A 26,273-nucleotide genomic window follows, 5' to 3' on the forward strand; every position below is an offset into this window, starting at 1 on the left:
TGCTATTTTCACCACTTTTTTTTGTAATGAATGTGGATACGAGGTTAGAACAACAAGAAAGGCTTGTTAACATCTGCTTTCACCTGCTGGTGTGTGTGTGTGTGTGTGTGTGTGTGTGTGTGTGTGTGTGTGTGTGTGTGTGTGTGGTAAATGACAGACAGTGAGGAATGTGATTATCACTGTAACAGTTATATTATTAGTAATGTTTATGTGCACGCAAGCACACACACGCACGCACACATGCACACGCACGCACGCACGCACACAGAGCTCTGTGGTTAGTTCAGTCAAAATGAATGTGTGAATCCAGGCTCTAAATAATTAATCAGTAGGTCTAGTGTGGACACACTAATGTTGACATGGTGTCGGTCAGAGAACTATTACATGTGAGAGAGATGTTGTGATGGAGACACATTTAGAGTCTGTTCATCTCTAGCAGTGGTTCTGAAATCTACCATGAACTGGAACCAAATGGACCTGAGGGTCCATTTGGTGCAGGTCCCTCTTTGAAAACCGCTGGTCTAAATATATTATATTCATTATATTGTCCAATGTGTGATATAACAATATAACAGTAATGCCAACAAACCTATAATAACAGCAGATTATTGTAACTTACTGTATGTTAATGTTTTACAGTTCAACCAACAGCTGTAGACAAGATGGCCAGTGGAACCTCAGCTTCCATCACTGGTGAGTTCTATCAACCCTTTAGAACTGGGAAAGGATCTGTGTGGTTTTAGAGTTCAGCTAAACATATATATAGGCCTATATATACTTTATAGCAATGTAGTTTTATCAGAAAACTCTTAGGATTTAGAACAGAGGTTCTAGTATAGCAGATCTATAGCATAGCAGATCTATAGCATAGCATATCTATAGGATAGCATATCTATAGCATAGCAGATCTATAGGATAGCATATCTACAGCATAGCAGATCTATAGCATAGCAGATCTATAGTATAGCATAGCAGATCTATAGCATAGCAGATCTATAGTATAGCAGATCTATAGTATAGCATAGCAGATCTATAGGATAGCAGATCTATAGCATAGCAGATCTATAGCATAGCAGATCTATAGCATAGCAGATCTACAAGCTCACAGCATGACACTTTGTGCCACGCCTCAGTGTTGTGTGTTTGAAAAATGTGGAATAATAAAAATGTGGAATATTTTAACACAAATCCTCTCTTCTGGGGGTCCCTGGAAAGATATTTTCCGATGGAGCAGGGGGGGGGGGGGGGGGGGGATCTGCAGCAAATACACATCATTCTGGGTGTCCTTGACTTGAAAACGTTTGAGATCTACTGATTTAGAAGGCATTTGTAGAATCGGCCTCAGGTCTAAATCAGATGAAACCAACAAACTGATACTGGTTTAGTCACATCTGTGATTTTTATCAATATTATGTTTATTTTTCCAACCAGGGAAGAACAGCGAGCCGTCAGAACTGAGCATTGTTCTGATCGGGGGAAGAGGTAAAGGTGGACCCAGTGGAAAGAGTTCAGTAGGAAACCTAATCCTGGGCAGAGATGGTTTTGACACAATCGAATACACAACTAAGAGTGTCATGAGACAAGAGTTAGTGTCAGGGAGACAGGTCAGTGTGGTCGACACTCCAGGATGGGGGTCTAATCATCCCCTAGATCTGACCCCAAAACTGACCCAGTTAGAAATCCAACATAGTGTGAGTCTGTGTCCTCCAGGACCACATGCCTTCGTCCTAGTGATGCCATTGGACGCCCCATATGAGGGAACAGATCTGTCAGCAGAGGAGCATGTGAGTCTTCTCCTCAGTGACCGAGTGTGGAAACGCGCTATTATGGTGTTCACTGTAGCTGATAAAACCAACATGAGACCTGGTCTCATTAGATCTAATCGTCAATTAAGATATCTCACTGAGAAATGTGAAGGTCGCTTCCATGTTCTTAACATCAGTGACAGAGGAGATGGTAGTCAGGTCACACAGCTGATGGAGAAGATAGATCAGATGGTGAAGAGTAGTGGTGGTCACTATGAGACAGAAGAACACGTCTCAGAGGAACTGAAGGAGAAGGAGAGAACTATCAGCAGAAGAGCAGAACAAAGGAGGACAGACTCTCTGAAACGAACCACTGGACTTCCAAAAGATACTGGTACACACACACACACACACACACACACACACACACACACACACACACACACACACACACACACACACACACACACACACACACACACACACACACACACACACACACACACACACACACACACACACACACACACACACAGTAGTCTAAGTAGTAATGTACGTACGTTAGTATTATTCTATGATGTCTCCTGGTGGACATTCTGAACTGTACACTGAACAAACCTAATTAGATATTATGAATTAGATATTAGGAACAACATATAATTTCCTGGACATTGTATCCTGGTTCTTAATCAATCATCATTCCTAATATGGGCATGTCATTACACTGTAGGCGAACATTTCCAAGCAGATCTACAAGCTCAAAACATATTGTGTTAATTGTGAGCTTGTAGATCTGCTATTGTTTGCCATTTGTACTGCGATGAATGATTAAATAATTATATGTCTCCGGTTTTTAAATAAGAAGCTGTCAAAGTGAAAGTAAACAATGTTTTCTCTGACAGGACTGACTGACCTCAGGATTCTGCTGCTGGGAGGGCAGTGGTCTGGGAAGAGTTCAGCAGGAAACACCATTCTGGGAGAAAGGGGTTTCAAAGTTAGTCAGGCAGGTCAGAGGTCAACACAGTGTGAGGTGAGACAGGGTAGCGTAGCAGGGAGACATGTGACAGTGGTGGACTCACCAGGCTGGTCCTACAACCATCCACTACAGGACACCTCAGAGATGGACAAACTGGAGATCCAGGACAGTGTGTCTCTCTGTCCTCCTGGACCACATGCTGTCCTTCTGGCCGTTCCTCTTCGTAGAGCATTCACCAAAGCACAGAGAGTAGCAGTAGAGGAACACATGACCCTTCTGTCACAGAGCGCGTGGAGTCATGCTATAGTCCTGTTCACCCATGGAGACCGTCTGGGAGACAGAAGCATCGAGCAGCACATCGAGGCTGAAGGAGAAGACCTCCGCTGGCTTCTTGACACATGTGGGAACAGGTACCATGTCTTCAACAACCAGAAGACAGATGACACTCAGGTCACAGAGCTGCTGCAGAAGATGGAGGAGATGGTGGCAGGAAACAGAGGTGGACACTATGAAGATGGTGGAGATGTTTCAGAGACGACGTCAGAGAGGAAGAAGATCAGAGAGGAACATGTCCACACATTGATGACCAAGACACAGAGACAAAGAACTGCTCTGAAAGCTCTGTTTGAAGGTGATGTTTGTGTGTGTGTGTGTGTGTGTGTGTGTGTGTGTGTGTGTGTGTGTGTGTGTGTGTGTGTGTGTGTGTGTGTGTGTGTGTGTGTGTGTGTGTGTGTGTGTGTGTGTGTGTGTGCGTGTGTGTGTGTGTGCATGGATCCTTTCCTGGTTTTAATGGGTTAAATAACAGTACTTGTTCCTCCATTGAACTGATCTAATGAACATTATATTATTGTATTGGTGCTTTAATTAATGCATTTCAACTCATTTACATAATTGATCACATGATACTAGTCAGTATAACTTCAAATGATACATTATGTTCTGTGGTCAGTTTAGTGCAATCATGTATGCAGTTTAATCTCACTAATGTGTGTGTGTGTGTGTGTGTGTGTGTGTGTGTGTGTGTGTGTGTGTGTGTGTGTGTGTGTGTGTGTGTGTGTGTGTGTGTGTGTGTGCGTGTGCGTGCGTCAGGAGAACATCAGAGTCTACCAGAGGTGAAGGTGATGCTGGTTGGTGGAGAACAGGCTCAGAGAAGCAGAGCTGGAGATCTCATACTGCAGAAGTATGGTGTGTTTAAACGAACTCCATTCAAGGTGAGGAATATTATATGAATGTGATGTTATAATTATAATGAATGACTTCACTCTAAGTTAATAAACAGTAAAGAGATCAAATATGTTTTCTAAAGATAATGTAACAGTATATAATATACTATTATACTATATATATATATATATATATATCTGCTGTCATGAATGTCTATTGATCATGTGATCAGTGAAGTGTCACTGATCAATACACAGTAATGTGTCATTTTAGATTTGTGCGGCTATTCATAAATAGCAGATGTACAGCTCATCCTACGTCACTTCTGCTATTTATAGTTTTTATTTATCTTGAAAATGTAACAACTACTAATTTAGAAGGCATTTGTAGAATCAGCATCTTAACCCATTGTGGGCGGGAACCCCTTTTGGTGTTTCAAAAATAGCAGATCTACAAGCTCATAGCGCGGCACCGAGTGCCGCGCTATGAGCTTGTAGATCTGCTATTTTTGAAAAATCGCAAAAATGCGGCGCAAATCTTTGAATATATATTCTTTCAGAGCGAACGTTTTCAACTCATATCTTTGCTTCTGGGGGGGGGGGGGGGGGGTCCCTGGAACAACATATTTTGAGATGGGGGTTGGCGGCCAATTACATATAGTCTTTGGGGTCCTTGACAATAAATATTGAGCACCGCTGATACAGAAACATGAGGTTTTTCAGAAAATTGTCATGATTTAGAAGATATTTTTTAAATGTGGACGTCAGGTCTAAATGGATGAATGTGTTAATAAACTGCTCTGAACATCCTGTGGAGAAGATAGAATGTCAAATTAACAGCTTTCAAACACAGAGTTTAAACTTTTAGAGATTTGTTCGTTTCAGAATTCAGATTAATGAACGATATTAATCCCATATTACTGTCACTGTTAAGCCCAACACACACCGTCTGTGAACGCCGCGCGTCAAAACAGCCGCCTCCGTTATTTTCATTGAACCTATCCCACACCGGCGGCGTCAGACGCGCGCTGGCGCACGTTCACGCCTCGCCTGACGCTCCGATACGCCGCTGTTCTATTTTCCAGGCGTTGCCGCGCGGCCTCCATCGGGGAATCCGTGGGCGTGGCTGGCCAGCCGCGCGGTAGCGCGCCGCGTCCTGTGGGTGTTGCTGTGACGCGCGGCAATACTGTGCCGCGTCGCTGCGCACCCGCATCACAGACGGTGTGGTTTGGGCTTTAGACAAAGTAAATGAGAATATATACATTCAGTGAGTTAATATCTGGTAAGATTTAAGAGCAACTCCAGTGAGGACAGAATAGAGTGAATGCTTTGATTATTATGACTAACATACAGTAAACTTCATATTCCAGGAGTTTAAAACCCAGACTAAACTGACAGAATGTGTCAGACAACAGAGACAAGTTGCTGACAGAACAGTGAGTGTGGTGAACTGTCCAGACTGGTCGACTACACCTCCATCACAGAAGACCAAAGACGTCCTTCTACACGGTGTGACTCTGTGTTCTCCTGGACCCCACGCTGTCCTGCTGACTGTCAATGTCATGTCCAGTTTCTGTGAAGCTGACAGGAGATCAGTGGAGGAACACATGGAGCTGCTGGGGGACAGAGTCTGGAGACGCGCTCTGGTTCTGTTCACACGGGGATGGTGGCTGGGAGGGAGACGTGTTGAGGAGTACATCGAGGCTGAAGGAGAACCTCTGAGGAGGATCCTGGAGAAATGTGGCTACAGGTACCATGTTCTAAACTCCAACAACTGGGACATTTCAGAAGTCACAGAGCTGATGGAGAAAATAGAAGACATGGTGATGAGGGACAGAGGACACTTTGGACCTTCAAGACAGATGACCCTGATTGAACGACTGAAAGGACAGAAAACCTTAACAGAAAAAGAATGGCAGAAGAGAGCGCAGTGGATGATAGAGAGGATGAGGAGGTCTGTGACGACGGAGCCAGAAGAACCAACCCTGCCAGCTGTCAGGAGAAGGAACAGCATGACGCCACCTCCAAGTAGTGAGTATCAATATCCTCTCTGCAGCATATTGGCATTGTTCATGCGTGCGTGCGTGCGTGCACAAAATGCTCTGTGCTGAATGCTCTGCTGACCTTTTGGATATATCATTGTAAATGTGTTGCTGTCTGTTGTCTTGTGTTCCAGTGAGTGTGTTTATATTGTCAGTGTAAATGTGTTGCTGTCTGTTGTCTTGTGTTCCAGTGAGTGTGTTTATATTGTCAGTGTAAATGTGTTGCTGTCTGTTGTCTTGTGTTCCAGTGAGTGTGTTTATATTGTCAGTGTCAATGTGTTGCTGTCTGTCGTCTTGTGTTCCAGTGAGTGTTTATATTGTCAGTGTAAATGTGTTGCTGTCTGTTGTCTTGTGTTCCAGTGAGTGTGTTTATATTGTCAGTGTAAATGTGTTGCTGTCTGTTGTCTTGTGTTCCAGTGAGTGTGTTTATATTGTCAGTGTAAGTGTGTTGCTGTCTGTTGTCTTGTGTTCCAGTGAGTGTGTTTATATTGTCAGTGTAAATGTGTTGCTGTCTGTTGTCTTGTGTTCCAGTGAGTGTGTTTATATTGTCAGTGTAAATGTGTTGCTGTCTGTTGTCTTGTGTTCCAGTGAGTGTGTTTATATTGTCAGTGTAAATGTGTTGCTGTCTGTTGTCTTGTGTTCCAGTGAGTGGAGGAACTCGCTCTTCAGGATATGACACCGCCAGTGGAGCTCCAACCTTCACTGATGCTGATGTAAGTGTGAGAGAGGAAGATGTTTCATGGATGAAACTTTAGTCTGACTTTAATCACACACATTTAAGTTCTCATTTCGTTACTTTATGTTTCATTGTGTTTTCAGTCTGTGGTGACGGGGCTAGAAGAATCAACCCTGCCAGCTGTCAGGAGAAGGAACAGCATGGAGCACCTTCCTCCGAGTAGTGAGTATCAATATCCTGTCTGCAGCATATTGGCATTGTTCCTGCGTGTGTGCTTGCATGCGCGTTTGTGCGTGCGTGTGATGACCTTTTGTGTGTAAGGTGAAGAGGAACAGTGTCATGTAGGGTTTTCACATCCAGTTGTTTTTAAGTGTGTTTATATTGTCATTGTAAATGTGTTGCTGTCTGTTGTCTTGTGTTCCAGTGAGTGTGATTATAACTTTATATTGTCAGTGTAAATGTGTTGCTGTCTGTTGTCTTGTGTTCCAGTGAGTGGAGGAAGTCGCTCTTCAGGATATGACACCGCCAGTGGAGCTCCAACCTTCACTGATGCTGATGTAAGTGTGAGAGAGGAAGATGTTTCATAGATGAAACTTTAGTCTGACTTTAATCACAAACATTTAAGTTATCATTTCTTTACTTTATGTTTCATTGTATTTCCAGTCTGTGGTGACGGGGCTAGAAGAATCAACCCTGCCAGCGGTCAGGAGAAGGAACAGCATACAGTGGCGTCCTCCAAGCAGTGAGTATCAATATCCTGTTTACATCATGATGTCATCACTGTCAGATGGAAACCTGTACTGTATGTCCAATAATGTTACTTTTCAGGAAATAAAAAGAGGCTGTGTTTCAATGGGTAGTAATTATTTAGTCACAGCTGTTGTTAATACTTTGTATTGGTTCAATAGTTATAAAACACACAGCCAGACTATACTAGAGCATTAATTAAGGGGAAAAAAACGATGATTATGTAATCTCGCGCGTGTGTGTATAATATATATGTATGTGTGCATGAGTATAAAATTACTGAACTTTTGTAGTGAACTTTTGCGTGGAAGTTGAGGTCACGGTCAAAATGACATCATGGTTCATGTTGTCATTGTAAATGTGTTGCTGTCTGTTGTCTTGTGTTCCAGTGAGTGTGTTTATATTGTCAGTGTAAATGTGTTGCTGTCTGTTGTCTTGTGTTCCAGTGAGTGTGCTTATATTGTCAGTGTAAATGTGTTGCTGTCTGTTGTCTTGTGTTCCAGTGAGTGTGTTTATATTGTCAGTGTAAATGTGTTGCTGTCTGTTGTCTTGTGTTCCAGTGAGTGTGTTTATATTGTCAGTGTAAATGTGTTGCTGTCTGTTGTCTTGTGTTCCAGTGAGTGTGCTTATATTGTCAGTGTAAATGTGTTGCTGTCTGTTGTCTTGTGTTCCAGTGAGTGTGTTTATATTGTCAGTGTAAATGTGTTGCTGTCTGTTGTCTTGTGTTCCAGTGAGTGTGTTTATATTGTCAGTGTAAATGTGTTGCTGTCTGTTGTCTTGTGTTCCAGTGAGTGTGTTTATATTGTCAGTGTAAATGTGTTGCTGTCTGTTGTCTTGTGTTCCAGTGAGTGTGTTTATATTGTCAGTGTAAATGTGTTGCTGTCTGTTGTCTTGTGTTCCAGTGAGTGGAGGAACTCGCTCTTCAGGATTTGACACCATGAGTGTCGTTTCAAGCCAGGCAGAGACTGATGTAAGTGTTTCCATTGTGGTCTATGTATTCAATTAATCAACATAGCATAACACTTAGTTGATAACGAAGAGCTTTGGTTACAAATGAAAATGCAATTGATCATATTTTTCCATTGTTGTTTTTATATAGGAAGATTTAAGTACTGATGATTGATATACCATCTATCTGATATATCGGGATGATATTTGTGCTTTTTCACTAATTAAAATGTTCCCTCTCTTTCCTGTTGATATTGTGACAAGGAGACACGACAGAAGACTCTGTTTGAGAGACTGACAGGAGTTAAAACTCTAACAGCAGAAGAATGGAAGAAGAGAGAGGAGGAGCTGATCGAGACGATGTTGACGTTTGTGATGACGGAGCCACAAGAACCAAGTAGTGAGTCTTACTGTTGTCCTCTTATGTGGACACACATTACTTACTAAAATGTGTGTGTTCGTGCATTTCATAAAATTACAAGATTGGATTCATTTTCATTAAAGAATGATTAGTAGGCTGCTCTGAGATGAACATTTAGGGTGACCAGATGTCCCCCGGCCGTTGCGTGGAGGCGTCCCACAAACTGAGACCCTGTCCCACATTGTGACATGGCAGGCATAATTGTTCTAATTGAGACCCTGTCCCACATTGTGACTGGCAGGCATCAGTGTTCAAACTGAGACCCTGTCCCACATTGTGATTGACAGGCATCAGTGTTCAAACTGAGACCCTGTCCCACATTGTGACTGGCAGGCATCAGTGTTCAAACTGAGACCCTGTCCCACATTGTGACTGGCAGGCATCAGTGTTCAAATTGAGACCCTGTCCCACATTGTGACTGACAGGCATCAGTGTTCAAACTGAGACCCTGTCCCACATTGTGACTGACAGGCATCAGTGTTCAAACTGAGACCCTGTCCCACATTGTGACTGGCAGGCATCAGTGTTCAAACTGAGACCCTGTCCCACATTGTGACTGGCAGGCATCAGTGTTCAAATGCCCTAATTAATAGTCAGTCCTCTAATAGTTAGCTTTCTGTTGTAAAGCTCTCTCGTTGTCTTTTTTCCAGCAAGATGTGTTTTTAAGCCTGTTATAATAATAGGCTGACATGAGAAATATCCCCTAGGCTACAGTAGGCCTACCAGTAAGTCGGCCATACCACCATTTAGAACAAAATGTGAGGGTTTGTGTTTTTATTCTAATTGTAAATGTGTGGTGGTGTGTTTGTTGTCTTGTGTTGCAGTGAGTGGTGACACACCTTCTGCCAAGGTCTCAGATTGGCTGAACAGATATCCTGGACCAATAGCGCCCTCTTCAGGACATGACACCATGAGCATAGCTGCTCCCAGCCAGGCAGACACTGGTGATGTGAGGAGTGTGAGAGATGAAGATGTTTCATAGATGAAAACTTTATTAGGCTTGAGTTATACTTTGTTGCACACACCGGTGTCACGCGGATGAATAGCAGATCTACAAGCTCACACAACTAGTAGTGATGAGCATTGTTGTTCTTTTCAGTGTACTGAATCATTCAGATCAGATCACTAAAACTTTACTTTGAGTTGTACAGATCTAAGATTTGTATTATTGTATTAATATGAACATGTTTCTACATATTTCTGGCATTCCTGAGGAGCAGCGACTGTGTGTTCGTTGTGACCTTGGAGTTGTAGAGGATGAGTTTCATTTTGTTTTCTATTGTCCACTATATCATGATTTAAGAAACTCTTTATTTGAAAAAATTCAGGATAAGAACCCAGATCTGTTTTGGATCTTGGTCTGAGTGTTTTATGTTAAATTGGTTGTTCAGTAATGACGTTTTTGATTTAGGAAAATTCATAGAGAAGGCATGGCAGTTACGTTGGAGAACGATGTATCCATACACTGACACCACGCTAGACAGGAACGCCCAAAAACGTCACATCCGGTTTTAGCCTGGGGTAAGAATTTTCTATGGCTGCCAATGCAACTTGGTCCAATCCTTAATCACATACAGACAAACATCTATGCTATCTAACTTGCGGAGGTAGCGTGCCTTGTCCACGAGCAACAGATCTTTCAACATATGGCATTGCAAATACGTTTGATAATCGCTACTCTGCTCAATATTGTTTTGAAAATGCCGCAAATTGCATTGCAATGGACGAGCGCAAATCACAACTTCCCCCGGGGGTGGGTGGAGTCACAGTTTGAGGCGCTGATTACGCGCCGTGGTGTCAGTGTATAAGTAACTGTCTATTTGTGTATATGTATCATTATATATGTACAATTCTGTGAGTGTCTTGTAAGCCTGTGTGGGCTGGGCATCTTATGTATGACACTTTAATAAAAACTATCTATATATCTACCTTGGTGTTTAAATCACTTTAGGTTCATGTTTATTTTGCCGTTTTCACATCTCGATTCATTTATTATATTTTAATGTATTTTAGGAGAGCAGTGATTTTTTTCCCCACCCTAAAACATGATATATTGTGATGTCACTATATCACTTTTTTTTTCATTGGCACATTTGACTGTCAAGGTTTCAGCCTCCAGGAAGAAACCCTAAATACAAAGGAAAGACATCTAATAGAAGAGTTACGATATTGAGGGGGCAGAAACCGAGCACTCGAGCGCTGTTCATGCAACCTGGAGGAGAGGGACAAGCTGGAGTTGGAAATACATTGTGTTCAACGAGGGCGGCACAAATAAAAGCAATTTTAGGCACGCGTGCAACATGACAACTGTTTTAAAGTATTGTACAGTAACAACTAAATTCTCTTTAATGTTTATGTTGTACGATTACTACAAAACAATCTAAAATAAAGGGATTTAAGATCATTAAAGCTGGGCTGTTTGTTGCATTTCTGCTTACTTCCGGTCCAGGACTTGTCCCTATTTGTTGTCCCCATTCTCAATAGAAGTCTATGTAGGAGAGCTGCCATTGGACTGAAACCACATGAAGTGAACAGAGTTTCCGTAACTCGATTGATTGATTGAAATATTTATTAACAGTTTTGCAGAATTACAGTACATTTCAAGCACAAACTCAATACAAAGGCTGTTAACTGTGAGTGGACGACCCAATTAAGCATTACACTTGTTTACAATAGGGTCCACCATGTATGTATCTATACTCTATGGCTCAAACAATCGTACTGATCCGAACTGATAACTGCGGTCTTGTCCATTGATAACAGTCGAAGCGGGTGACCAGCCACACCAAGGGGTCTAATGACCAACCACACCAAGGGGTCTAATGAACACATGGAAAACTGAAAAAAAACTACACAAATCACAGCACTCCATCTTTAAGTACAGAGGGTGGCAACTCTTGACCGATATATATCGTCCAGCTGACGACATAGGCTGATATTTGCATATTTCAGTCAAATTGACATAATTGTCCCTTTCTTTAAATCTCTATTGGTCAATAAATAAAGCCCACATCATGTTACAATGAATGCATTTACAACCATGTGAGCTTTCATTGAAGAGAACATGATTGTATTTCAACATTATTATTGTTGTATTATTGTTATTCAATTCCCAGGTATAGGCATGCTTTGGCTATAGGCAAAAATGGCTCAGTTGCCGTTCAATACATCTTAAATGGGCCAATAATAGGCTTTCATATAATGGAGAAACAGAGTTGTGTCCAAGTGGGGGAAAAAAAGCAAAAAACAGTCAGTATATAGGGTGGTCAGGGGCGACTGTGGCTCAAGAGGTATAGCAGGTCGTCCAATGATCCATGGGTCGGCGGTTCGAATCCCGGCTCCTCCTGGCTACATGTCGAAGTGTCCTTGGGCAAGACACTGAACCCCAAATTGCTCCCGATGTGTTGGTTGGTGCCTTGCATGGCTTCCACTGCAATCGGTGTATGAATGGGTGAATGTAATGCACAATCTCTGTAAAGCGCCTTGGATAAAGGCGCTATATATAAATGCACCATTTACCATTTACCTATGTGGGGTGGATGATATCACCTATGTGGGGTGGATGAAATCACCTATGTGGGGTGGATGAAATCACCTGTGTGGGGTGGATGATATCACCTATGTGGGGTGGATGAAATCACCTATGTGGGGTGGATGAAATCACCTGTGTGGGGTGGATGATATCACCTATGTGGGGTGGATGAAATCACCTATGTGGGGTGGATGAAATCACCTGTGTGGGGTGGATGAAATCACCTGTGTGGGGTGGATGAAATCACCTGTGTGGGGTGGATGAAATCACCTATGTGGAGTGGATGAAATCACCTGTGTGGGGTGGATGAAATCACCTGTGTGGGGTGGATGAAATCACCTATGTGGGGTGGATGAAATCACCTATGTGGGGTGGATGAAATCACCTGTGTGGGGTGGATCAAATCACCTGTAGGGTGGATGAAATCACCTGTGTGGGGTGGATGAAATCACCTGTGTGGGGTGGATGAAATCACCTGTGTGGAGTGGATGAAATCACCTATGTGGGGTGGATGAAATCACCTATGTGGGGTGGATGAAATCACCTATGTGGGGTGGATGAAATCACCTGTGTGGAGTGGATGAAATCACCTATGTGGGGTGGATGAAATCACCTATGTGGGGTGGATGAAATCACCTGTGTGGGGTGGATGAAATCACCTGTGTGGAGTGGATGAAATCACCTATGTGGGGTGGATGAAATCACCTATGTGGGGTGGATGAAATCACCTGTGTGGGGTGGATGAAATCACCTGTGTGGAGTGGATGAAATCACCTATGTGGGGTGGATGAAATCACCTATGTGGGGTGGATGAAATCACCTGTGTGGGGTGGATCAAATCACCTGTAGGGTGGATGAAATCACCTGTGTGGGGTGGATGAAATCACCTGTGTGGAGTGGATGAAATCACCTATGTGGGGTGGATGAAATCACCTGTGTGGGGTGGATGAAATCACCTGTGTGGGGTGGATGAAATCACCTGTGTGGGGTGGATGAAATCACCTGTGTGGAGTGGATGAAATCACCTGTGTGGGGTGGATGAAATCACCTGTGTGGGGTGGATGAAATCACCTGTGTGGAGTGGATGAAATCACCTATGTGGGGTGGATGAAATCACCTGTGTGGAGTGGATGAAATCACCTGTGTGGGGTGGATGAAATCACCTGTGTGGGGTGGATGAAATCACCTGTGTGGAGTGGATGAAATCACCTATGTGGGGTGGATGAAATCACCTATGTGGGGTGGATGAAATCACCTATGTGGGGTGGATGAAATCACCTGTGTGGAGTGGATGAAATCACCTATGTGGGGTGGATGAAATCACCTATGTGGGGTGGATGAAATCACCTGTGTGGGGTGGATGAAATCACCTGTGTGGGGTGGATGAAATCACCTGTGTGGGGTGGATGATATCACCTGTGTGGGGTGGATGAAATCACCTGTGTGGGGTGGATGAAATCACCTGTGTGGGGTGGATGAAATCACCTATGTGGGGTGGATGAAATCACCTATGTGGGGTGGATGAAATCACCTGTGGGGTGGATGAAATCACCTGTGTGGGGTGGATGAAATCACCTATGTGGGGTGGATGAAATCACCTATGTGGGGTGGATGAAATCACCTATGTGGGGTGGATGAAATCACCTGTGTGGGGTGGATGAAATCACCTATGTGGGGTGGATGAAATCACCTATGTGGGGTGGATGAAATCACCTGTGTGGAGTGGATGAAATCACCTATGTGGGGTGGATGAAATCACCTATGTGGGGTGGATGAAATCACCTATGTGGGGTGGATGAAATCACCTATGTGGGGTGGATGAAATCACCTGTGTGGGGTGGATGAAATCACCTGTGTGGGGTGGATGAAATCACCTATGTGGGGTGGATGAAATCACCTATGTGGGGTGGATGAAATCACCTATGTGGGGTGGATGAAATCACCTATGTGGGGTGGATGAAATCACCTATGTGGGGTGGATGAAATCACCTGTGTGGGGTGGATGAAATCACCTATGTGGGGTGGATGAAATCACCTGTGTGGGGTGGATGAAATCACCTGTGTGGGGTGGATGAAATCACCTGTGTGGGGTGGATGATATCACCTGTGTGGGGTGGATGAAATCACCTGTGTGGGGTGGATGAAATCACCTGTGTGGGGTGGATGAAATCACCTATGTGGGGTGGATGAAATCACCTATGTGGGGTGGATGAAATCACCTGTGGGGTGGATGAAATCACCTGTGTGGGGTGGATGAAATCACCTGTGTGGGGTGGATGAAATCACCTATGTGGGGTGGATGAAATCACCTATGTGGGGTGGATGAAATCACCTATGTGGGGTGGATGAAATCACCTATGTGGGGTGGATGAAATCACCTATGTGGGGTGGATGAAATCACCTGTGGGGTGGATGAAATCACCTGTGGGGTGTCGCGACGTACTCACAGTCAAACACACTGCCAACGCACACAGCTGATAGCAGTTCTTAAATGGTGCTCAGGTGGAAATAAAGACTCCTGCTGAGATCCCGTTTTCTCCAAACTTTATTTCTCCATTTTAAATTATTACACTGATGGAAAAAAAAAAAGAATTGAAATTAAATTCAAAACCAGGTGTGTAAAATAACGTTATAAATAAGAACATAAAACATAACAACTGGAATACATCTGATCATTTGAATAAACACAAAGGATACCAATAGGCCTACAGTATCTGGTGAATTACAATCTCAGTTAAACATAAATTAAAAAAATCAGAAATAAAACATGTTTTTAAATACTGTCAAGAGGTTCATTGTTTCTTTCAATATCGGCTGAAATGGCATCATGCTCCAGTTCTCATTGTCTTCCACTAGCATTGCTAAAAATGCTAACATGCCCTGCCCTTTACCACTTAAGTGCTATAGTTCCAAACATTGCTCGTATGGCTGGAACTATCCCATTGAGATAGAATGAGCACTTCCGCGTTCCGTTGTTACAATGGGAGTCAACGCTAGTGTCGCCACTCTCTTACTAGATTACTCTGATCTAACCCATGTTATGCTTAGCTGTGATTGGACCATAGCAGTTTGGGGAGGGGCTTAGCTATAGGTCAAACAATCAAACAATGCTATGGACCATTGATTCTCCAAGTCAGTGGATTCCAAACTTGTTCATGTCAAGGACGCCCGAGAAGATACTCATCAGCCCCCCCCCCCCCCCCCCCAGGACGCCCGAGAAGATACTCATCAGCCCGCAGACCCCCCACCCCCCCAATTGAAAATACATGCCAAGGTCCCCCACTAGAGAAGAGGTCTACGTCTCTAGGACCCCCAGTTTGACCTGAATTAGGCTACGGACGCTCATTGCATGGCCTTTCTATCTCTGGGACCCCCAATACATGCTGTAAAATCAATCTTAATTTAACTCTGAGAGGTGACACATGGAACCAAATGGACCCTAATGGGTCCATTTGGTTCCATTTGTACACTCTCAGAGTTACAGACCCATAAGGGACCATTTGGTTCCATGTGTACACACTCAGAGTTACAGACCCATAAGGGTCCATTTGGTTCCATTTGTACACTCTCAGAGTTACAGACCCATAAGAGTCCATTTGGTTCCATTTCTACACTCTCAGAGTTACAGACCCTTAAGAGTCCATTTGGTTCCATTTCTACACTCTCAGAGTTACAGACCCATAAGAGTCCATTTGGTTCCATTTGTACACTCTCAGAGTTACAGACCCATAAGGGTCCATTTGGTTCCATTTGTACACTCTCAGAGTTACAGACCCATAAGGGTCCATTTGATTCCATTTGTACACTCTCAGTTACAGACCCATAAGGGTCCATTTGGTTCCAAAATATCATTTAGCTGGGGTTCCCCTCAAACTCCCTCAAGGACCCCTGGGGGTCCCCGGACCCCCTGTAACTCCCTCAAGGACCCCTAGGGGTCCCCGGACCCCCTGGAACCCCTGGAACTCCCTCAAGGACCCCTGGGGGTCCCCGGACCCCCTGGAACTCCCTCAAGGACCCCTGGGGGTCCCCGGACCCCCCTTTAGGAACCACTGCTGACCAAGTGTGGTCCTCAGAAAAATATAGCCAACATATTTTGCAAACATAATTTATATTAACACAATCATTTTAACCACATTAACTATATTTTATATTTCTTTGGCTAATCAAAAATTGCAGATTTATTTTTGAAAAATCGTGAAAATTTGTGCAAATCTTTGAATATAATATATATAATATTTTTACATTTTTAAAGTGAACATTCTTTGCTTTTGTTTTGTCACGTGAAAATTAACAGAAACAATCAATCGATTATTTTTCTTTACACACAGAGAAAAGCAACATGAAGCAGAAGGTTAATATTATCTATAATGAATACAGCACAATACTTTATGTAGGGATGCGACATTTTAACCGATCAATGACATCGGTCAAAAGTTCCGCTGTCGCTATTGCAATAAAACATTTCCACCAGTATATAGGGTTTAATTTACACCCGTTATACTGTGGTTCTGGGTTGCAGAATTCCTAATACAATGTGAGATTGTGCTAAATGTGCATCTTTCTCAGCTGTTTTCTATAGTTAACCCATTTTGACCTGAGATCAGATTCTAAAAATGTCTTCTACATCCTGACAGTTTTCTGAAAAAGCTATGTTTCTGTGTCAGTCGTTCTTCGATCTTTCAAAAATAGCAGATCTACAAGCTCATAGCGAGTGGCGCGCTATGAGCACTATGAGCTATGAGCTTTAGCTATTTTTCAATAGCTAAAGCATAACATAATGCTAACACCAAAATGATGATCGGTGAACGGTTGCATCCCTAACATATTAAGTCTTATAATTACGTGAATTAATTATAACTGTGTTGTATTAATTATAATCCTACGTATGAGTCTCATATGCAACACACACATGCTTCACTACGACTCTTGACTGAGTCTCGCGTAAACCAGACCGGAACCCATTAAACCAGACCGGAACCCATTAAACCAGACCGGAACCCATTAAACCAGACCGGAACCCATTTAAACCAGACCGGAACCCATTAAACCAGACCGGAACCCATTAAACCAGACCGGAACCCATTAAACCAGACCGGAACCCATTTAAACCAGACCGGAACCCATTAAACCAGACCGGAACCCATTAAACCAGACCGGAACCCATTAAACCAGACCGGAACCCATTTAAACCAGACCGGAACCCATTAAACCAGACCGGAACCCATTAAACCAGACCGGAACCCATTTAAACCAGACCGGAACCCATTAAACCAGACCGGAACCCATTTAAACCAGACCGGAACCCATTAAACCAGACCGGAACCCATTTAAACCAGACCGGAACCCATTAAACCAGACCGGAACCCATTAAACCAGACCGGAACCCATTAAACCAGACCGGAACCCATTTAAACCAGACCGGAACCCATTAAACCAGACCGGAACCCATTAAACCAGACCGGAACCCATTTAAACCAGACCGGAACCCATTAAACCAGACCGGAACCCATTAAACCAGACCGGAACCCATTTAAACCAGACCGGAACCCATTTAAACCCATTTAAACCAGACCGGAACCCATTTAAACCAGACCGGAACCCATTAAACCAGACCGGAACCCATTTAAACCAGACCGGAACCCATTTAAACCAGACCGGAACCCATTAAACCAGACCGGAACCCATTTAAACCAGACCGGAACCCATTAAACCAGACCGGAACCCATTAAACCAGACCGGAACCCATTTAAACCAGACCGGAACCCATTTAAACCAGACCGGAACCCATTTAAACCAGACCGGAACCCATTTAAACCCATTTAAACCAGACCGGAACCCATTTAAACCAGACCGGAACCCATTTAAACCAGACCGGAACCCATTAAACCAGACCGGAACCCATTAAACCAGACCGGAACCCATTAAACCAGACCGGAACCCATTTAAACCAGACCGGAACCCATTAAACCAGACCGGAACCCATTAAACCAGACCGGAACCCATTAAACCAGACCGGAACCCATTAAACCAGACCGGAACCCATTTAAACCAGACCGGAACCCATTTAAACCAGACCGGAACCCATTTAAACCAGACCGGAACCCATTAAACCAGACCGGAACCCATTTAAACCAGACCGGAACCCATTAAACCAGACCGGAACCCATTTAAACCAGACCGGAACCCATTAAACCAGACCGGAACCCATTTAAACCAGACCGGAACCCATTAAACCAGACCGGAACCCATTTAAACCCATTTAAACCAGACCGGAACCCATTAAACCAGACCGGAACCCATTTAAACCAGACCGGAACCCATTAAACCAGACCGGAACCCATTTAAACCCATTTAAACCAGACCGGAACCCATTAAACCAGACCGGAACCCATTAAACCCATTTAAACCAGACCGGAACCCATTAAACCAGACCGGAACCCATTAAACCAGACCGGAACCCATTTAAACCCATTTAAACCAGACCGGAACCCATTAAACCAGACCGGAACCCATTTAAACCCATTTAAACCAGACCGGAACCCATTAAACCAGACCGGAACCCATTAAACCCATTTAAACCAGACCGGAACCCATTAAACCAGACCGGAACCCATTTAAACCCATTTAAACCAGACCGGAACCCATTAAACCAGACCGGAACCCATTTAAACCAGACCGGAACCCATTAAACCAGACCGGAACCCATTAAACCAGACCGGAACCCATTTAAACCAGACCGGAACCCATTAAACCAGACCGGAACCCATTTAAACCAGAGACCGGAACCCATTTAACCAGACAGGAACCCATTTAAACCAGACCGGAACCCATTAAACCAGACCGGAACCCATTAAACCAGACCGGAACCCATTAAACCAGACCGGAACCCATTAAACCAGACCGGAACCCATTAAACCAGACCGGAACCCATTAAACCAGACCGGAACCCATTTAAACCCATTTAAACCAGACCGGAACCCATTTAAACCAGACCGGAACCCATTAAACCAGACCGGAACCCATTAAACCAGACCGGAACCCATTTAACCAGACCGGAACCCATTAAACCAGACCGGAACCCATTTAAACCAGACCGGAACCCATTAAACCAGACCGGAACCCATTAAACCAGACCGGAACCCATTTAAACCAGACCGGAACCCATTTAAACCAGACCGGAACCCATTAAACCAGACCGGAACCCATTAAACCAGACCGTAACCCATTTAAACCAGACCGGAACCCATTTAAACCAGACCGGAACCCATTTAAACCAGACCGGAACCCATTAAACCAGACCGGAACCCATTAAACCAGACCGGAACCCATTTAAACCAGACCGGAACCCATTTAAACCAGACCGGAACCCATTAAACCAGACCGGAACCCATTTAAACCCATTTAAACCAGACCGGAACCCATTTAAACCAGACCGGAACCCATTTAAACCAGACCGGAACCCATTTAAACCAGACCGGAACCCATTTAAACCAGACCGGAACCCCTTTAAACCAGACCGGAACCCATTTAAACCAGACCGGAACCCATTTAAACCAGACCGGAACCCATTAAACCAGACCGGAACCCATTTAAACCAGACCGGAACCCATTAAACCAGACCGGAACCCATTTAAACCAGACCGGAACCCATTAAACCAGACCGGAACCCATTTAAACCAGACCGGAACCCATTAAACCAGACCGGAACCCATTTAAACCAGACCGGAACCCATTTAAACCAGACCGGAACCCATTTAAACCAGACCGGAACCCCTTTAAACCAGACCGGAACCCATTTAAACCAGACCGGAACCCATTAAACCAGACCGGAACCCATTTAAACCAGACCGGAACCCATTTAAACCAGACCGGAACCCATTAAACCAGACCGGAACCCATTTAAACCAGACCGGAACCCATTTCGAAGTAGTTCTGGAACTAATTCCACAACCTCTGAATACGAGCCGCTTCGACCGAAAATCAACCGATAATTCCCAGTAGGTTACTTATTATTACGCCGATCTTATCTAGCCAATCGGACCTACTGCATGTAGTCTGGAGCCTACTGGCTGCGATTGGCGTTGATGACACGTTAACCGATCTTATCGATCTACTCAGGTCTACTGGACATGCTGGGAGCCTACTGAGAATGACAAGCCTCCTCATACCCTCCCCTAAACATAACCGCAAGCATGTCGCAGCGCGGTCCTAATATTAACCCATGTTCGCCAACCTTAATCCTGTCGTTTTGGTCTACTGCCTACTAAAAACGACAAGCCTCCTCATACCCTCCCCTAAACATAACCGCAAGCATGTCGCAGCGCGGTCCTAATATTAACGCATGTTCGCCAACCTTAATCCTGTGGGTTTGTTTTATCAGTTGGCAGAGCGTGCCCATCCTCTAATCGTACTGATCCTAAGTGATCACTGCGGTCTTGTCTATTGATAACAGTGGAAACGGGTGTGAATACTATATCAGACTGTTGAATTCTCATCTCTACTAAAGCAGCAAAGCTATATTAGGCTTCAATTATGTAGATTTACATTGGGACGTTTATAGGGTCTTCATGTGACCACCGCGCTCTGACTTTAGGTGCGTTACCCGTTCAAATCATATCAAATAAATAACGGTAATGGGTCACACACACACACACCAAGACTGCATTTCAATCATTTATTCTTGCATTTTGAACAGGAGACAAACGTTTTGGGCTATAACCAGGCTGGGATAGGGTTAGGGTACCTATAACCAGGCTGGGATAGGGTTAGGGTACCTATAACCAGGCTGGGATAGGGTTAGGGTACCTATAACCAGGCTGGGATAGCCCAAACGTTTTGTCTAGATTATTGAAATACAGTCTTGGTGTGTGCGACCCATTACCGTTATTTATTTGAGACGTTTATAGTGCCACATGGATGGTATTTAGAGCTTCTGTCGCTCCAGACCAGGGGTGGGCAACTTTGACCATGGAGACCAGACCAGGGGTGGGCAACTTTGACCATGGAGACCAGACCAGGGGTGGGCAACTTTGACGATGGAGAGGGCCACTATATTTCCACACTAGGGCCATATATTACTGTCATAGCAAAAATAGCCGATCTACAAGCTCAAAACGCGTCGCAGTTTTGAGTTTGAGTTTAGATGGGCTATTTTTGCTACATTCAAATTTAAATCTTGAATTCTTTTTTGATATTTTTGAATTGGAATCCTGAAAATTAACATTTTTATGTAATTTCAAATGCCTTTAATTACGGTATACTTGTGTTGAAGCATTGAGCTACTAATTTAGACTGAATTAAAGCGGGTCATGTTTGCATGTTTTGAATTTTAACATCTAAAACCAGTATTCATCCATCAGTATTCTGACATTAACCCGAGGGCCACATTAAGTGAAGGTGGGGGCCGCATGTGGCCCCCGGGCCGCCAGTTGCCCACCCCTTCTCCAGACAGACTGAACGATGGAAGCAGGGCTCATCCACATGATGGCTTGTGGTGGACTTTTTTGGTCAAAAATTCCCATTTTTTGCCACACGGACAAACGAAATGAGTGGACAATAATATTACCAGAAACACATAAACACATGAATTCACCCTTTGTCAGCCTTCTGATTGGTCCCTGACTGACCAACCAGCAGGCTCTTTCTGCCTTGTTCCGCCCTGGTTCCGCCTAGTTTATGTTGAATTTGCTAAAACATCATTTTTGGAACAAACTAAAAACAAACATGACCTGCCCTGCAGTCACCGTGCTGAACCTGTGTAGCCTGGCTAATAAGCCAGACTCAAATCACACTGTCGTGGCTAATAAGCCAGACTCAAATCACACTGTCGTGGCTAATAAGCCAGACTCAAATCACACTGTCGTGGCTAATAAGCCAGACTCAAATCACACTGTCGTGTGGTATTTGAGTCTGGAGATGCTGTGTATGGATCTTGTTTCCCGGGGGGCGGGTTCAAACATTTTCTCTTTGACGCAATTGGTCAGAGCTACTGTCAGTCAAAGGTCTCAAGCATTGAACGTCACTGTACCAAAGCCCGCCCATATTGCATACCGTGTCCCGATTGGCCACACCAGTTCTCTGGTGTAGGAAATGGGCGTACAATTGAGCCTCTCCAGACCGTAATCCGCCGGCTGATTCGGTCTGGCTTATTAGCCAGGCTAGCACCTGTGATGTTCCTTCTTACTGACACCAAGTTTAAAATAAGAATCGAACGCACTGAATATCAATATGAAGCAACTGAAAAACACCTTATTTCAATGGTAGTGGATGCAGAGAGAGGATTTTTGTCCAACCACGAAACCACGCAACCAATGGGTGCGAAGAGGGCCACAACCAGGGGGCGGGACTTGACAAAGGGTGAATTGACCATAACAGTTCTGTAACTCTGAGAGTCACAACGTTTATTAAAGGGGGTCTTTCTTTGCAACTAAAACATTTGAGAACGACTAGTAGTTAGTTGGACTCCTAATGTACCAAACCATAGTGTCGTAGTAAGGGGGGACGGGAGGGGTTGGGGGGGGGGGGACCTGGAGAACTTAATTGACATTCAGTAACTAGATCTTATGTTCAAAATAAGAACATTATAAACATGATAAAAGATGTGGGGGAAAAAAAGAAAGTAAAAAATGTGCCAGTCATGAGTCTTTGCCACGAACACATGTATCTGTATCAGTGTTTAGTTTTAGTTTCATGGACACATGTATCTGTATCAGTGTTTAGTTTTAGTTCCATGGACACATGTATCTGTATCAGTGTTTAGTTTTAGTTTCATGGACACATGTATCTGTATCAGTGTTTAGTTTTAGTTCCATGGACACATGTATCTGTATCAGTGTTTAGTTTTAGTTTCATGGACACATGTATCTGTATCAGTGTTTAGTTTTAGTTCCATGGACACATGTATCTGTATCAGTGTTTAGTTTTAGTTTCATGGACACATGTATCTGTATCAGTGTTTAGTTTTAGTTCCATGGACACATGTATCTGTATCAGTGTTTAGTTTTAGTTCCATGGACACATGTATCTGTATCAGTGTTTAGTTTTAGTTCCATGGACACATGTATCTGTATCAGTGTTTAGTTTTAGTTCCATGGACACATGTATCTGTATCAGTGTTTAGTTTTAGTTCCATGGACACATGTATCTGTATCAGTGTTTAGTTTTAGTTTCATGGACACATGTATCTGTATCAGTGTTTAGTTTTAGTTTCATGGACACATGTATCTGTATCAGTGTTTAGTTTTAGTTCCATGGACACATGTATCTGTATCAGTGTTTAGTTTTAGTTCCATGGACACATGTATCTGTATCAGTGTTTAGTTTTAGTTTCATGGACACATGTATCTGTATCAGTGTTTAGTTTTAGTTTCATGGACACATGTATCTGTATCAGTGTTTAGTTTTAGTCATGAGTCTTTGCCACAAACACATGTATCTGTATCAGTGTTTAGTTTTAGTTCCATGGACACATGTATCTGTATCAGTGTTTAGTTTTAGTCATGAGTCTTTGCCACGGACAAATGTATCAGTGTTTAGTTTTAGTTTCATGGACACATGTATCTGTATCAGTGTTTAGTTTTAGTCATGAGTCTTTGCCACAAACACATGTATCTGTATCAGTGTTTAGTTTTAGTTCCATGGACACATGTATCTGTATCAGTGTTTAGTTTTAGTCATGAGTCTTTGCCACGGACAAATGTATCAGTGTTTAGTTTTAGTTTCATGGACACATGTATCTGTATCAGTGTTTAGTTTTAGTCATTAGTCTTTGCCACAAACACATGTATCTGTATCAGTGTTTAGTTTTAGTTCCACGGACACATGTATCTGTATCAGTGTTTAGTTTTAGTCATGAGTCTTTGCCACGGACAAATGTATCAGTGTTTAGTTTTAGTTTCATGGACACATGTATCTGTATCAGTGTTTAGTTTTAGTCATTAGTCTCTTGAATAGTTTCCATTTGGTCACATTTTAGTCACCTGGAATGTTTTAGTGTTAGTCTAGTTTTACTCGACTAAATATCATACGATTTAAGTCCACTGACTCTACGGTTGATTTAGTCGACTAAAATGTATTTCGGCGGGCCTTGATGCCGTCGTAATGACCGTTTTTACACTTGCTGAAAATAGCAAGCAGCGCGATGCGTTGTGAGCTTGTAGATCGGCTATTTTCAGCATGCAACCAAGTGTAAAATGACTGGATCTCTTGTCCACTAGTCCCTTCCTAACATTTTAGTCTACTTTTTATTTGTTGAAGAAATTGTCAATATATTTAGTCTTACTTTTAGTCACCATAGCTTAGTTTTCATTTAGTTTCCATTTAGTTTTTCCTCAGTGAAAAAAGGTAGTCGACGGACTTTTTTCGTCTTAGTTTTAGTCGACGAAAACAACACCTGACCTGTGCATAGGGACATATTGATGACCTCTGACCCCTGACCTCTGGGTGGAGGCATTGGAACGCCGTGGGAGGCGACGGTCTGGCGTACGACACAACGTGTCAATACCAATATATATAATTCCAGTTCAAACGGGTAAATGAAAATAAAAAAAAACAATATATATATCATTGCGGTTCAAAGCTCCGAAACGTTGCAGCTCCAAACTTAATTGGGAGGCTCCGTCTGTCACTGTTATCAATCACTGTTATTAATTAGCCTTAATTACCATTAAGAGTAGTAATTAGCATATTTAATGATGAAGCCATATATACACAGGACTGCTACATGGATGATGTCATTATAAACGGCCAGTACGGCAAGCAGGCAACATTGCGAGGACAACAAAAAGTTCATTTCTTTCTACTCGTGTGATGTCGGGTGAAAGTAGTGTGAAAATCACTGATCTACAAGTTCATAATGCATCACACTAAACTAGCCTGGCTCCAGCCCTGAATCACTGATCTACAAGTTCATAATGCATCACACTACACTAGCCTGGCTCCAGCCCTGAATCACTGATCTACAAGTTCATAATGCATCACACTACACTAGCCTGGCTCCAGCCCTGAATCACTGATCTACAAGTTCATAATGCGTCACACTACACTAGCCTGGCTCCAGCCCTGAATCGCTACCATTACAAAATAAGATGTCATGGCGATTCAGGTCAGGTGACTCTGACGCAGTGGCTGATTGGCCATCAGCGCCGTCACTCGATGATGTCACAACAGCAAACATGGCCACCCCCCCCCCCCCCCCCCCCCCCCCCCACCCTCCATACTGTGGTAACTTGCGACCATATATAAATGTATGTGTTAACACATTTAGACCCGAGGACGAAATTTAAATTTTAATGATCTGCATTTGGCCGCCGACGCCCCATCTGAAAACATGTTGTTCCAGGGGTAATGTTCCCTGTGTGGCGTCCAGCCTTCAGCAGTAGTAAATAGAATCTTCAGCTAATATAAATATAAATGGAGCAGCTGTTCCCACATGACCCAAGCAGCAGCATAACAGAGGCAGCACATACATAATAGCATCTGTGTGTGTGTGTGTGTGTGTGTGCGTGTGTGAGAGAGAGTGTGTGTGTGTGTGCGTGCGTGCGTGCGTGCGTGCGTGTGTGTGTGTGTGTGTGTGCAACATACAGTAGTCGGTTCAGTAGCGCTCTACGGCGACACTGCATCGTTCCTATTGGCTGAATACATCCTCTTCGTCGTTGATTGGTTCATGGACGATTATTATTTGTCCGTCTCGACGCGACGTGTGATAATTAAAGTGCCTTCAGAGAAACGTCCAATCATCTTCTGTCTCTCCTAATATTACACGTCCCCCCCCCCCCCACACACTCCCAAAACCACCCGCGTCGAATGTCATCAACCCATAATGACCAATATGTTCTTATCAAGAACACGCAATGGAGCAATATGGACATTTCCTACATACTGCCTACCGAAGTGAAACTATACTGCTGCCCGAGGCAGAAACATGCTGGCGACACTGCGATAATACGAGAACTTCGCTTTATGTTTACTCGCGTGGCCCGGTTAAGACTGAGGTTGTGTTTATTGTCATGATTTGTCACAACTC

At 43.5% G+C, this 26,273-nt stretch overlaps 1 protein-coding gene and 1 long non-coding RNA gene across 3 annotated transcripts in view; one reads left to right on the plus strand and one right to left on the minus strand.

Moving 5' to 3' along the window:
• LOC306914513 (GTPase IMAP family member 8-like) overlaps positions 1-26,273 on the plus strand; it is a 138,664-nt gene that overhangs the window by 37,376 nt on the left and 75,015 nt on the right. Inside the window, exons 6-7 of one of the 2 annotated variants that reach the window (XM_079491575.1) lie at positions 6,572-6,639; positions 6,746-6,824. In XM_079491575.1, coding sequence (XP_079347701.1) covers positions 6,572-6,639; positions 6,746-6,824 — 147 coding nt within the window. Of the gene's footprint in view, positions 1-2,840; positions 3,353-3,810; positions 3,933-6,571; positions 6,640-6,745; positions 6,825-26,273 lie in introns of those variants that run through there. The other variant, XM_079491576.1, reaches the window with a different exon arrangement.
• Positions 5,562-26,273, minus strand: part of LOC306914515 — a 28,770-nt gene continuing 8,058 nt past the window's right edge. The window contains exon 3 of the long non-coding RNA XR_013788694.1: positions 5,562-5,683. This is a non-coding gene — a long non-coding RNA (uncharacterized lncRNA). The remainder of the gene's footprint in view (positions 5,684-26,273) is intronic.

The sequence above is a fragment of the Electrona antarctica genome, assembly GCF_951216825.1.
Source record: "Electrona antarctica genome assembly, chromosome: 21".
Taxonomy (NCBI): domain Eukaryota; kingdom Metazoa; phylum Chordata; class Actinopteri; order Myctophiformes; family Myctophidae; genus Electrona; species Electrona antarctica.